This window comes from Crinia signifera, chromosome 7, assembly GCF_055691185.1.
Source record: "Crinia signifera chromosome 7, ASM5569118v1, whole genome shotgun sequence".
Lineage (NCBI taxonomy): Eukaryota > Metazoa > Chordata > Amphibia > Anura > Myobatrachidae > Crinia > Crinia signifera.
In genome coordinates, this window is record NC_139223.1 from 9,843,905 (window position 1) to 9,858,925 (window position 15,021).

The following is a 15,021-nucleotide window of genomic DNA, read 5'->3' on the forward strand; positions in this document are numbered from 1 at the left end:
TCCAAAAACGGGTCTGCCAGGTAAAACCCCTTTCACACCGCATCTCTTAAACGGTATATTACCATTTAAGTGCATTTTTTTTGGACACTGGCAGACCCGTTTTTGGAAACTTTCCAAATACAGGGTCAAAGCCAGTCTTCAGCGCCCCCCCCCCCGCGTGTTAACACACACAACCCCCCCCCCCCCCCGTTAACCCCCCGCGGGTTAACACCCCCCCTAGGACTAACAACCCCCCAATGTGTTTAAGAGCACCCCCCACCCCACCCCCACCCCCCTCCCCCGTACAGCCAGTACCTCCTGAGGATCCCGGCAGTATGAACAGCTGGTTGCGCTTATGAAATAAAAGGGACTTTCGGAAAATGGCTGCCCCATAGGAACACTAGTTTAAAAAAAAATGTCTTTCGTATGGGTACAGCCATTTTCCGAAAATCACTTTTCTTATAAGAAGCTGACATTGGCTGGGTCCTAAATACCGTTTCACACCCGATTTTGATGCCAAAATACCGGGTCTGAAACGGGTAGGACCCTCTATTTTAACCGTTTTACAAAAACGGCTTTTGTAAAACGGTAAAGTGGTCATGCACCTTTCAAACCGCACAGATTACCGTTTTAAAACAGTAAAAAATCGGCAAAATACCGTTTTTTAAGTGCGGTCTGAAAGGGGCATAACAGGGTGAGTGCAGTGTACCCACTTTGTATTGATCAACGGGTGCATTGGCCAGGACAAAGATTTCTCAGTGCAATTGGCCAGGGAGCACAGTGACAGGCTGGAGGACTGGAGAGACAGATATGGGAAAATAAGAAAAAATGGTACAGACGGCAAATTCTTTTTTTATGTGTTTGTGTGTGTTGTACTGTTTTTGTGTGTGTGTGTTGTAGTGTATGTGGTTGTGTATGTTGTCTTGTATGTATCTGTCCAATGTGTAAGTGTGTGAGGTGTGCTATGTATATACAGTATGTGTGTGTTGTGCCTTTGTGTATCTGTGCAATGTTTAAGTGTGTGTTTTGGGTGTTATACTGTTTTTTGGGTGTGTGGTGAATGTGGGTGTGTGTTGTGCTGTTTGAGGTATGTGTTGTGTGTGTGTTGTGTGAATCTGGCAAATGTGTAGGTGCCTAGGGTGTGCTACGTATAAATGTGTGTGTGTGTGTGGTGTGTGTATCTGTGCAATGTTTGTGTGTCTGTTCTGTGTATTGTACTGTTTTTGGGTGTGTGTTGTAGTGAATGTGGGTGTGTGTTGTACCATGAGTGGTGTGTTATGTGTATCTGCCGAATGTGAGGTGCGCTACGTATATATGTGTGTGTAGTGTGCTGTGCGTATCCTGGCAATGTTTGTGTGTGTTCTGTGTGTTTCTGTATCTGCACAATGTTTAAGTGTGTGTGTTCTGTGTGTTTGTTGTACTGTTTTTGAGTGTGTTTTGTAGTGTATATGGGTTTGTGTTGTACTGCATGTGGTTTGTTATGTGTGTGTTTTGTTGTGTGTATCTGTCCAATGTGTAAGTGTGTGAGGTGCGCTACATATATATGTGTGCTATGTGTGCATATGTGGTGTACTGTGTGTGTGTGTGTACAATGTGTACATGTGTGTGTGATGTGTGGTCTATGTATATCCTCAATTATTCCTAATTGTTTAAAGCCCTCACCATAATGTTAGAATGTGTCATTCATACTCAATGACAGCAATGAAATCAGGTGTGGAGTTGTTCCTTCGTCACCGGTTTCCCAGATCGTCGATCTTTTTCCCATATCATCAATGAAGGCAAATTAAAACTTGGTGTTGTTTAAATTTCTAAGTGAAATTTCCCAAAAACGGCATCGAGGTGCACACCACCGGGTCCAGATGTACCTTGTTGCTGAATTTGGCGGCTCTGAGGGCCAGGGTGTGTCTGCAATGGACAGACATGTGCACACACACGCACACACACTCTTCAACTTATTATATAGATATGTGGATAGTATCGGCTAGATGTGTGGCGGGTTGTTTGCATTTGCTAAGCATTGTGTGCCACGTTACTGTGGTTTGGGCAGACAGTAAACAATCTCAGGCGCTTGGTAAGCTGCGATGTTTGCAGCATACTGAACCAACCTGAATCGACCCCAAATGAACTGGAAATATACAAACATCATACTGGGATACAAATGATTTAGAAATATTGGGTCGTGATAACAGATAAGTAGAATTATTAAATCTGGTCAATCAGTATCTACAAATGCGCTTAATGGGGCCTATTCAGACCTGTTCATACGGCTGCAGATTTGCATCGCGGAGCGTTCATTTCAGATGCTGCCCTGTTAGAGTGAAACCCCAGGCTCACAAGGAAAGGAAAGGATTTGTCTTGTTGTGATGCACAATAGGCAAAAACTCAATTACAATAAAATGGAACGTTTAATATGATTTTTTAAAATGGCAAAAGATGTTAAAACACATAAATGGGGCAAACAACGGGAACTTGGTGTGTGTTAAAACAGCACATGCGGTGCAACCATGTGTACCGTGATAGCACGTATGTGATGAGCATCGTGATGTATTGCTGCTGCTTGGTACATTGCGCCCATTATCAATTTTGGAGTTCCCAATGTTCCTGGAGAAAGTAAATTCCAGAACAATACAGCAAGAATTTATGATGGATTTATATATAATGTTCTACTTTAATGAAATGTCTGGTTACGGGCAGACCTCCTGGACTCCTGGAAGGGAATACGGTTCCCCTAGTACTGTAAATCACTTACTGTAGTTCCCCATCAATGGTCACCATTGATGGTACCATTGATAGGTAACCTTGATGTTGTAAAACTATCTGCAAGGGAACCATGGATGTTTTACTCACCGATGGTCACTCCTGCTTTACAATTCAGTAGGCTGTGGGCCAATAAGTGTAGGGTGTGTGGCTTCACAGGGGCATCGAGGGTGGAGCTAAGCTCCTTGTCCTTGCACTTTGTAGAAATAAAATACAAAATATTCATTGCTTGTGTATCATCAGTGGTGGAAAAAAATCTGGTTCTCCCCCATCGATGACAAAAGTATTTAAAGTTGGTCATAGACCAGCTTAGTTTTAATCATCAACTGTTGATGGCCATCGCTAGATGGGACCATGCCATGATGTCATGTATTGTATTATCATTTTTTTTTACATTTCAGCCGACAAAAGCAAGAAAGAGAAGAAGTTTAAAAAAAAAAGGTACGGAAACTCCTGTACAGATTTTCTGTAAATTTGAGCGACCCATTATTATCGATGACAGGTTGTGGGAGACCTTCCCCTGCCCCCCCCCCCCCCTTCCCTTTATTTCTTTGTACTGTAGTACATAGTCCCCACCATTCCTCTGGACCATTAGGGAGCAAATTGTTTAGTTTCTTGGTAAACCTCTGTATGGGGTTTGTCTTCTGCAGGCTGATGGTACAGTACATGCCATGGATGAGTCTCACTCATCCTCTGCAGTCTGAAGGTACATGCCATGGATGAGTCCCACTCGTCCTCTGCAGTCTGAAGGTACATGCCATGGATGAGTCCCGCTCATCCTCTGCAGTCTGAAGGTACATGCCATGGATGAGTCCCACTCGTCCTCTGCAGTCTGAAGGTACATGCCATGGATGAGTCCCACTCATCCTCTGCAGTCTGGAGGTACATGCCATGGATGAGTCCCACTCATCCTCTGCAGTCTGAAGGTACATGCCATGGATGAGTCTCACTCATCCTCTGCAGTCTGAAGGTACATGCCTTGCATGAGTCTCACTCATCATCTGCAGTCTGAAGGTACATGCCATGGATGAGTCCCACTCATCCTCTGCAGTCTGAAGGTACATGCCATGGATGAGTCCCACTCATCCTTTGCAGTCTGAAGGTACATGCCATGGATGAGTCTCACTCATCATCTGCAGTCTGGAGGTACATGCCATGGATGAGTCCCGCTCATCCTCTGCAGTCTAAAGGTACATGCCATGGATTAGTCCCGCTCATCCTCTGCAGTCTGAAGGTATATGCCATGGATGAGTCCCACTCATCCTCAGCAGTCTGAAGTTACATGCCGTGGATGGGCCCCGCTCGTCCTCTGCAGTCTGAAGGTACATGCCATGGATGAGTCCCACTCATCCTCTGCAGTCTGAAGGTACATGCCATGGATGAGTCCCACTCATCCTCTGCAGTCTAAAGGTACATGCCATGGATGAGTCTCACTCATCCTCTGAAGTCTGAAGGTACATGCCTTGCATAAGTCTCACTCATCATCTGAAGTCTGAAGGTACATGCCATGGATGAGTCCCACTCATCCTCTGCAGTCTGAAGGTAGATGCCATGGATGAGTCCCACTCATCCTTTGCAGTCTGAAGGTACATGCAATGGATGAGTCTCACTCATCATCTGCAGTCTGGAGGTACATGACATGGATGAGTCCCACTCATCATCTGCAGTCTGAAGGTACATGCCATGGATGAGCCCTACTCATCCTCTGAAGTCTGATGGTACATGCCATGGATGAGTCCCACTCATCCTCTGAAGTCTGAAGGTACATGCCATGGATGAGTCCCACTCATCCTCTGCAATCTGGAGGTGCATGCCATAGATGAGTCCCACTCATCCTCTGCAATCTGGAGGTACATGCCACAAATGAGTCCCACTCATCCTCTGCAGTCTGGAGGTACATGCCACGGATGAGTCCCACTCATCCTCTGCATTCTGGAGGTACATGCCATAGATGAGTCCCACTCATCCTCTGCAGTCTGAAGGAACATGCCATGGACGAGTCCCACTCGACCTCTGCATTCTGGAGGTACATGCCATAGATTAGTCCCACTCATCCTCAGCAGTCTGAAGGTACATGCCATGGGTGAGTTCCACTCATCCTCTGCAATCTGGAGGTGCATGCCATGGGTGAGTCCCACTCATCCTCTGCAGTCTGGAGGTACATGCCATGGATGAGTCTCACTCATCCTCTGCAGTCTGGAGGTACATGCAATGGATGAGTCCCACTCATCCTCTGCAGTCTGTAGGTACATGCCATGGATGAGTCTCAATCATCCTCTGAAGTCTGAAGGTACATGCCATGGATGAGTTCCACTCATCCTCTGAAGTCTGAAGGTACATGCCTGGATGAATCACACTCATCCTCTGCAGTCTGAAGGTACATGCCATGGATGAGTCCCACTCATCCTCTGCAGTCTGGAGGTACATGACATGGATGAGTCTCACTCATCCTCTGCAGTCTGGAGGTACATGCAATGGATGAGTCCCACTCATCCTCTGCAGTCTGAAGTTACATGCCATGGATGAGTCTCAATCATCCTCTGAAGTCTGAAGGTACATGCCATGGATGAGTTCCACTCATCCTCTGAAGTCTGAAGGTACATGCCTGGATGAATCCCACTCATCCTCTGCAGTCTGAAGGTACATGCCATGGATGAGTCCCACTCATCCTCTACAATCTGGAGCTGCATGCCATAGATGAGTCCCACTCATCCTCTGCAATCTGGAGGTACATGCCATGAATGAGTCAAACTCATCCTCTGCAGTCTGGAGGTACATGCCATGGATGAGTCCCACTCATCCTCTGCAGTCTGGAGGAACATGCCATGGATGAGTCCCACTCATCCTCTGCAGTCTGGAGGTACATGCCATAGTTGAGTCCCACTCATCCTCTGCAGTCTAAAGGTACATGCCATGGATGAATCCCACCCATCCTCTGCAGTCTGAAGGTACATGCCATGGGTGAGTCCCATTCATCCTCTGCAAACTGGAGGTGCATGCCATGGATGAGTCCCACTCATCCTCAGCAGGCATGGGGCTAATGCTGCCAGTGTACTATCATCAAGGTCAATCTAATCAGCAATATCCATCATAAAGAACATGAACAATCTCCCCCAACAATCATTGCTGTACAAAATAAATGGTCCCGTAACTTTATGTTATGTAGGTGGGACAGAGTGGACATTGCTGGGGTGATAGGGGAATATGACACAATAAAAGTAGCCCATGAAGGAGATATGTAGAACCGGGACCAATTAATGAAAAAAAATAATTCAGGATATCTGTACGGCACACTGCCATATTTCTGTAAGAGTGTGACTCTTACAATCTATATTCCCTACCACATGTACATGCACACAGACATTCTAGGGTTAATTTTGCTAGGAGCTAGTATATTTTTTGGATTGTGGGAGGAAACTGGAATACCCGGGGGAAACCCACGTAAACATGGGGAGAATATACAAACTCCACACAGTTAGGGCGGAATGGAACCCATGACCTCAGTGCTGTGAGGCTGTAATGCTAACCATTACACCATCCGTACTACCCCATTATACTGCACAATATATACACTGTTAGTAATGATATGTTCTGAAAAATACTTTAAGCCTAGTAACCATCATTCTCTCTCATTGTTATACAGGGAAGAAAAGCATAATCCAACTAACAAACGTTTGCAAAGAATTTCACTGCGGAAACCCCAAAACATTTTCCCGGACACAAAAATGTATGAAATGTAACCACCGCTGGGAATAAGTTATCCCTACAATTAATATTAATAAAAATAATAATTTCCAGAAGGAATCATGGTGCCTTACAGATATCACAAATGTAATACAAAGGTTTAGAATTGCAGTAAACAATGAGCATTCCTAACACAGGATTGCAGCTGTTATTTTGGTAAATTCCAAAGATTATTTATCCTGTCCATGAAGATACCAGGCATGGCAGCCATCTTGGGAATGCTATCAACCCCCCAATCATTCAGCAAGTAGTAAATACAATTTAAAATTGATGTTAAAAACAAAAATGTATTGCCCACAAATTAGACATGAAGATAATCAAGCAGTTTTTGTATTTATAATAAAAAATATATAATACATTAGTGTAAAATCCATAGTGTGTGTATGCACACTGTGTGGGATCTGTCATCTGTGAGTTGTGCTAACAAGTAGTAACAAACAATTTACATTTTCGGAATCACATCATCATTTAATGCATGTACTGTATATTACTGTATGCTACCGCTTGTAGTAAAGTATGGATTTCATTAAAAAAAGGCAAAAAAATCATATCCACATACAGTGTACTACACTTTAACGTAGTTAAAGGGGGATAACTGATTACCAACAAAAATTTAATTGAATACTGATAATGACTACTACTTTTGATTAAATGAAAAATATAAATTCTAGAATCATCATCATTTCTCAGTGAATACTTAATCTTAGGTTTAAGGGTAACATCCTTTGTCTCTTTTAGCCCCTAGAGGGTATGCTTTATCATCTGCTGGTTGTAATACTTTTTTGTATTTTAAAATTTCCAGTAATTAATAAGTTTATGAAAATCCAGGCAATTACAACCATTTGTAATCATGGTATTGTTACATAAATGAAATAAATAATTTAAGAAGCTGCATTTCTAAAGCAAAAAAAAAAAAAAAAAAGTTTTAAAAACATTATTTGACTCTTCTTTCTGTCAAGAATTTTCTTTTAAATGTAATAAAATATATTACTTAAAATGCTCCAAAGGGAATATTGTTCAATCACATCAGTACCTGCCCCAGAGGAGCGAGCACAATGATAGCAAAAACTTTGGCACCAGCATGCACTAGTAACCTACTAGGATTTAAACAATTCTAGTTCTGATTATTGGCCTTTGTGGCCAGGAGGTGCCAAGAGGACCGGGAGTGGGACAGGCAGGGCCGGCTCTACCACTAGGCAGCTTTAGGCAGCTGCCTAGGGCGCCAGGATCTGGGGGCGCCACCAAGTCTACAAATCAAAAAATCAAGGATGTTTATGAGGATCCTTGTTATACTTAATGCAGGTGGTGGCTGTGGAACTTCTAAGACCTCACCTCTATACTTTCCCTTGAGTCATACTTCCTACATTGCTTCCCCCTCCTCCTTGTACTCTGTTGTGGGTGGCAAAGCGGAGGGTGGTGGTGGAGGGGGGGGGGTGTCACAGGGATTGGATGACCACATGATCTTAAAAAAAATTATGTGGGGGGGGGGAGTAGGTTGATGTTTTGCCTAGGGTGCTGAGAAGCCTTGCACCTGCCCTGGGGACAGGTATTGGCTTGCCTCATTGCAGACTGACAGGTGTCAGTTTCTTATAGCGCATTTAACTTATTGATGTAGTTCCCTCTGACTTAATTAAATTTAAAATTATTATTGTAATCTTTTTCATTCAACCAAATCTATTTTATATTTGTCACCAATTAAAAAAAACTGGGCAGAAGCTCTATTTCCATCCCCATGTTATGTAAATAAATCAATTTCATATATGGTCCACATATTTTATTTCGAAAATATTCTCTTTATTAATAACATAAATTATAATTATAAGGAAATGGTATTTAGTAAACTGGAACATCATGCTGCTCTTTTGAATTTTGAAGAACCATGCCAAGATACATCTGCAAGCTCTTCTTGCAAGGCTTTCCACAAAAAAAGTTTTGGGGTTTTTCTGTGAGAATTTCTGCCCATTCATTCTGAAGGAGCATTTATGAGGTCAGGCGCTGATGCTGGACGAGAAGGCCAGGAGCTTGCAATCATCATTCAACCTAATCCCAAATGTTCTGAATGGGGTTGGGGTCAGGGCAGGGCAGTCAAGTTCTTCCTCACTGAACTCATCAAACCATGTCTTTATAAACTCTTCCTTTGAGCACTGGAGCACAGTTATTTTGGATAAAAAGGGCCTTCCCAAAACTGTTGCCACAAAGTTGGTGGCATAGCATTGTTCAGAATTTCTTGGTACAGTATGATGAAGAATTAAGAATGCTGTTCACTGGAGATAAGTCATGAAACATAGCCCCAGACCATTATCCCTCCTCCACCAAACCTCAAAATATGCATAATGCTGTCAGGCAGGTAACATTTTCCAGGCATCCATCAAACCAAGACTCGCCATCTGACCACCAGAGAAGGATGATCCGTCACTCCAAAGACACGTTTCCACTACTCCGCAGTCCAGTGTCTGCCCTTTATGCCACTCCATCTGACGTTGACATTGGATTTGGTGATGTGAGGCTTGCATGCAGCTGCTCGGCCATGGTAACCCATTCCATTAAACTCCCGCCATACAATTTTTGTACTTATAAAAATGGCAGTGGAGTTTCAGAACTTTTCAGCTATAGAATCAGCAGAGCATTGGTGACTTTTATACATTATGCGCCATAGCTGTTGTTGACTCAGCTCTGTGATTTTATGTGGTCTTCTGCTTCGTGGCTGAGTTTCTGTTGTTTATAAATATTTCCACTTTCTAATAATATCACAGTTGAACATGAAATATCCATCAGAGATGACATGTCACAAACCATCATATTGCAAAGGTGGCATCCTATAACAGCATCACACCTGAAGTCACTGAGCTCTTCACAATGACCCACTTTGTATCACAAATGTTTGCAAATGGAGGCAGCATGGCTCTGTGCTTAATTTTACACACCTGTGTCAATGGGTTTGATTGAAACACTTTAATTCAATAACTAACAGGTGTAGCGAAACACTTTTGTTCATATAGAGGGACCTGGGTATCTATTGTCCCCTGTATATTCCAAGAACTCCATCTTAAAAAAAATAACCCCGCACAGGGGAATATAGTACAGTACTGTTTTATATAACATTTCTTAACATAAACATAAAATAAAGGTAATCGATTTGTACAATTTGAACAAGTAAAAAATGTTTATCTGATTTCCACATCATATGGAGAGTTGTACTGTACATTGTCACCCAACGTGTTTCGTCCTTTACATAATTTTTTTAGGACTTCCTAAGGGATATGAGTATAATACACCATAAGAATTCTTTCCTGAGGGAGGAACGTGAAGAAATATACAGTAGGTCTGTTAGATAACCAAAGGCCTCCTGTCAAAAATGGTGGTGTGCCCCCTGTATCTGCTCATTGTCAGTGGGTACTGTTGCTGATGCACCACATCCTGCTCAATGGCAGGAGATAAAAGGACTCCACCCCCTCCAACAGGTGGCATCACTGGGTCCTGAACTCAGTACAAATGTCCCTCCCAAAATGGCCACCACCTTCTCTAGCATCCACTTCAATCCACTGCGGTGGTTATTGCTATGCACGCTCATCGTCTGCTGATCCGCTCTGCCAGTCCCTCCATTGGTTGCCTGTATTTTACCGTATTCAATATAAAACCCTTCTGCTAGCATATAAAGCTATAAACCATACTGCACCAGCATATATCTCTGCACTTATCCCAAAATATCTCCCATCTCGACCACTCCGCTCTGCGCAAGATCTGCATCTCTCTTCTGCACGGATCACTTGCTCCCATTCACTATTATAGGACTTTTATTGTGCCCCTCCCACCCTATGGAATGCCCTTCCATGCACAATAAGACTCTCCTCTAGCCTCCAAACTTTCAAGCGTTCCCTGAAAACTCACCTCTTCAGGCAAGCCTATCATATTTATATACCGCACACATAACCCTCTGAGGCACTCATGTATTATATAGCTTTTCTTCTGGGCTTTCAACTTAATAGGACTGCTATGCTATTACTGATGCCTGCCCTTGTGTTTGCCCCTATGTCCCTATAGATTGCAAGCTTGCAGCAGGGCCCTCCTACCTCCAAGTCTGTCTGTTGTTACCCAGTTTGTTTTATGTGTACATTTGTAAAGTGGAATGTGCGGCGCTGTATAAGAAACTTTAAATAAATAAACTGTAGAGAATGCTTTTGGACACTTTAGTAGGAGTGCTTTAACAACACATCATCACATTTAAAGAATGTATTAGAATATGGTTTCATTATGAACACTGAGAAATATACTGTATATTTATATTTACCGGTTTTAACAAATAAAGTCATTTAAAGCATATTGTATCAGTGTGACAGTTCACTTGTGTTACTATTTTATGAAGTCAAAATTAAAATACAAATACGGTTTGAATTCCAAATATTCTTTGGCACAAATTCAATATTTTATGGTAATAAATCACAAGAAATCTTCACATAAAGCTTAACTTGTCTCTAATCACGTGAACACAATTAAACTTGAGCCATACAGGTATAACAATAGAAGTAAAGCAGATGCTGTGGGAAATATATAACAACACATTTGTACAGTATAGATCTTAATTCATATATCACTTAACGAAACAACTAGTGTAATTATTAGCTAACACATGAGATTATAGCGAGGCCATCAGTCAACTAATTACACTGAGATCACTATGTCATCAATATAACTCACTGTATAATGCCAGACGCAAAAGCAGGATCGTTCTCAGCGGACCCCCCCCCCAAAAAAAAATAACAAATATCTAAGCCCCGCCCATAATGGTATCTCATCCTATTGGCTCTGCTCCCTCTCCATTGACCCGCAAATTGCTACGAGTGGACAGGACTTTGCAATATCTCTCTTATCTGTCAGTGGGTGGGCTGTCTGGATACGCAGAAACCTCCCTTGTTTGCGCTACTGAGTTATTCTGCATTCAGATTCCCTAATACACTTTGCAAAGGAACTGGCGGAAGTGATGTGGAAACCTTGGTTCTGCCATATCTGTGACCATCTCCACAAACTTGCACTTGGAATGTATCTGAGCAAACAGAACATGGATTGGAGATATTATAGAGACTGGATCACTGGGAATTGTTTGTTTTTACTAAGTTCAGTATTTCCCGAATTCTCTGGACTTTGTCTCTCGTTGCCTGTTTAGGCGTCTTCTTTGCATGTTTTTCTTGCCCATCAAAGTATTTTTTCTCCTTTGCAGTGAATAAGAAGATGTCCCCGGCCAGTCTCCCCAAGCTGGGCTGCTTCTTCAGGATCATGGCTTTAAGTTCATCCTTGCTGTTGTCGAGGTCATCAATAACCACAATCAGCTTCCGCTTTCCTGTACCCGTAACAAACATGGCAATTAGTCACCGAGAAGAAACTGGCGGCACCGAAACAAAAGATAATACTATTAACATAATGGTGCCTCAATGTCAAAGATTAACAATGCAGAAGATGTTACTTCAGTCCTATATCTACAGCTAGGTAATGCCTTCTATACTTGATTCATAGGAGTCCCAGCTTAGTGTTGGACTGGGACACAGTGGGCCCAACTGGGAATAGATTGGTAGGGCCAAAGCATAAGGGTTGTGGCCAGATACCAAGAGACCAGAAAATTGTCCTCTGACAGATATCTTGTCCCCCAACCCGTCCGTTTTGAGAAATGGAGGCCGGCCCCTTAATTGCACTCAAAATGTCAGTCACTGACTTCTGTATATCCAAGATTGGAACCTCAAAGTGATGAAACCCGAACATTTAGGTATGTAGCAAAACCATAGCTACACTGAAGAGGACTAACCTTTACATTTATAAAATAAATTTTACAATTAAAAGGGTTAAAAATAAACGAGGACAAATTTAAAAATAACAGAAATGATCATTACTCTAAAGTACATATATTGGAATCATATAGCGTGGGGACCTTGCAAAGTCTCTCCATCTTATCAAGTTCCCTATAGACAGGTTGAGGGAAACAATCTTGATGCAAAGGTTATTGTCGGTTGGGTTGATAAATAACTTTATGTTTCTGTAAGATGTCTTAATTGAGAGAAGTTTCGAAAATACCTCACTGCAGTAGAACTTCTGGAAAAAGGGTTTCACTCAATGCAATAAATAGACCCCGTAACTAGGAGGTGAGTAGGGTGCCACTGCACACAACACTACAGGGAAGAGGACGCTGTTGGCACTTGGTAGTTATCTGTTATAATTCCTTTACTTTAACTTCCCTCCTCTTAGAAACCCAGCATCGCCTGATTATCCCTGTTTCCTTCCCCCGCCCTTTCGGTCGCTAATACCTATACAACATTCATTAACTTAACTCTTTGTTATTCAGTCACACTGTCCCCCATGCTGATGCTGACATAACCGGGATTCTAACCCATCGTCTGTGGCATTGCGGTCGGAAACTCAATTCATTGAGCTATTGGACTTGGCAGAGAAAGCTAGAGCATTGTAACTATTTGAAGTTTATCTTGTACTTCATGAAAAACAACCAGCACTGCAGTTGAGCAGATCTATGTAGTGTGGGACTGCACAAGATTGTATGCGAGGCTGCACACTACATAGATCTGCTCCGCTGCAATGCTAATTATTCTTTACAAAGTAAATCACTGCATGGGCTTTCTCTGGGATCAGTGTCATGGGCATATGCCTAATGTCCTTAGTGGAAAAATGGGTGCGGGGGATTCTCTTTTTGGCACATGGCCCAAAAAAGTCTAATTACCTCTATGCCCTTATTAAGTAAGTCTCTCACCAAGTTTTGCTGACAGCTTTTCCAGCTCTTCGTGATACAGAGAATGCTCTACGTCTGTGATGCGTATCTTCCCGCTCTTTACACTGTGATATACAATCCCGAATTTGCACTGGAAGGCGATCTCTCGGAATGTCTCATCATCCAAGTTGCTGATCTTGCAGCATCTGACATCTTTACTCCCATAATCCCCGGCTGTGAGCAGATTCCGCAGCCAGGAGTATTCTCTCTCCTCTGATCTGGAGAAGATTCCGATGGTAGACCGTGCCGGCATTGCCTTTGCCTGAGGCAGGTGGAATATAAGTGAAAAGAGCTATATCATACACATGACATGTATCCACACGGGGCATTCTCCTGGTCTACAGACAAAACATGTTCTTCATTTATTAAAGTGCCTGTTTGAAAGGTTCTGCGACACCTAACATAGGGCGTTCAGCAGCTTAACAAATATGATCCTTAGCTATGCATGATCCCCTGCCTGCATACCACCTTCTGCCTGCATACCACCCCCTACCTGCATACCATCCCCTGCCTGCATACCATCCCCTGCCTGCATACCACCTCCTGCCTGCATACCACCCCTGCCTGCATACCACCTTCTGCCTGCATACCACCTCCTGCCTGCATACCACCCCCTGCCTGCATACCACCATCTGCCTGCATACCACCCCCTGCCTGCATACCATCCCCTGCCTGCATACCACCTTCTGCCTGCATACCACCCCCTGCCTGCATACCATCCCCTGCCTGCATACCACCTTCTGCCTGCATATCACCCCCTGCCTGCATACCACCCCTGCCTGCATACCATCCCCTGCCTGCATACCATCCCCTGCCTGCACACCACCTCCTACCTGCACACCATCCCCTGCCTGCACACCACCCCCTTCCTGCATACCGCCACCTACCTGCATAACACCCCCTGCCAGCATACCACTTCCTGCCTGCATACCACCCCCTACCCGCACACCACCCCCTGCCTGCACACCACCCCCTGCCTACATACCACTTCCTGCCTGAATACCACCCCCTGTCTGCATACCGCCCCCTGCCTGCACACCACACCCTCCCTGCATATCACCTTCTGCCTAAATACCACACCTTCCCTGCATATCACCCGCTGCCTACATACCACCCCCTGTTTGCATACCACCCCTACAGTCATTTCTCTATATGAGTCCTGGTGGTGAGGCCGGGTGTAAGGGCATTAGTGCTCCCCGTTCTCCCTATCCTCCCTGCACTGGGATCTGCTCTGATCTATTTGTGAGCACAGCTGTGTTACATGTGATAACTCACTGGCCCTTATTCTGATTGAGTCGGATGGCTCCGAATGCGGACGGACGGCTGATGGTTGGTGTTTGCGCATGTGTGAGGCATATCTGCGAATGTGCGAACGCCTCACACATCCGAACACAGCGTGAGTTCCGTGCAGAAAATGATCGTACGGACCCTTCCGATCAGGGGGTGGAGAGGGGCGTGAAGGGCTCGTTTTGCTCATTACCACATGCGTACGCCCCACGTTTCATGGGCGTTCCCATGAAAATGCTGGGCGTACGTATGGTAATCTTGCAATGACGCACGTGTGGGGGGCGGACATATGACATAGCCGGATGCCAGCTGCCCACCCATATTCCTGCTTTTGCACGGAGAAATGCCCGAGTGGTCTGGAGCACTCGGTGCTGTCTGACCACTCGGTCCTGCATTTGATGGTCGGCGGGAGGTTCCCACAGATGGAGGAGGTGTTCACACGAAACATCCACTTGCGGTCCGTTCGCTTGGCGTCTTACCGCATTCAG

General features: G+C 44.0%; 2 protein-coding genes across 5 annotated transcripts in view; one reads left to right on the forward strand and one right to left on the reverse strand.

Moving 5' to 3' along the window:
• Nucleotides 1–7,884, forward strand: part of LOC146019748 (uncharacterized) — a 65,987-nt gene extending 58,103 nt beyond the window's left edge. The window contains exons 4-5 of the mRNA XM_083152276.1: nt 3,138–3,177; nt 6,380–7,884. Coding sequence (XP_083008402.1) covers nt 3,138–3,177; nt 6,380–6,476 — 137 coding nt within the window. The 3' untranslated portion in view covers nt 6,477–7,884. The remainder of the gene's footprint in view (nt 1–3,137; nt 3,178–6,379) is intronic.
• Nucleotides 7,885–9,811: 1,927 nt separating this feature from the next.
• The window catches only part of LOC146019749 (uncharacterized), a 95,144-nt gene continuing 89,934 nt past the window's right edge, over nt 9,812–15,021 (reverse strand). For all 4 annotated transcript variants that reach the window (XM_083152280.1, XM_083152277.1, XM_083152278.1 and 1 more), the window contains 2 exons: nt 13,229–13,508; nt 9,812–11,815 (listed from right to left, as the gene is read on the reverse strand). In XM_083152280.1, coding sequence (XP_083008406.1) covers nt 11,565–11,815; nt 13,229–13,508 — 531 coding nt within the window. In that variant the 3' untranslated portion in view covers nt 9,812–11,564. The remainder of the gene's footprint in view (nt 11,816–13,228; nt 13,509–15,021) is intronic.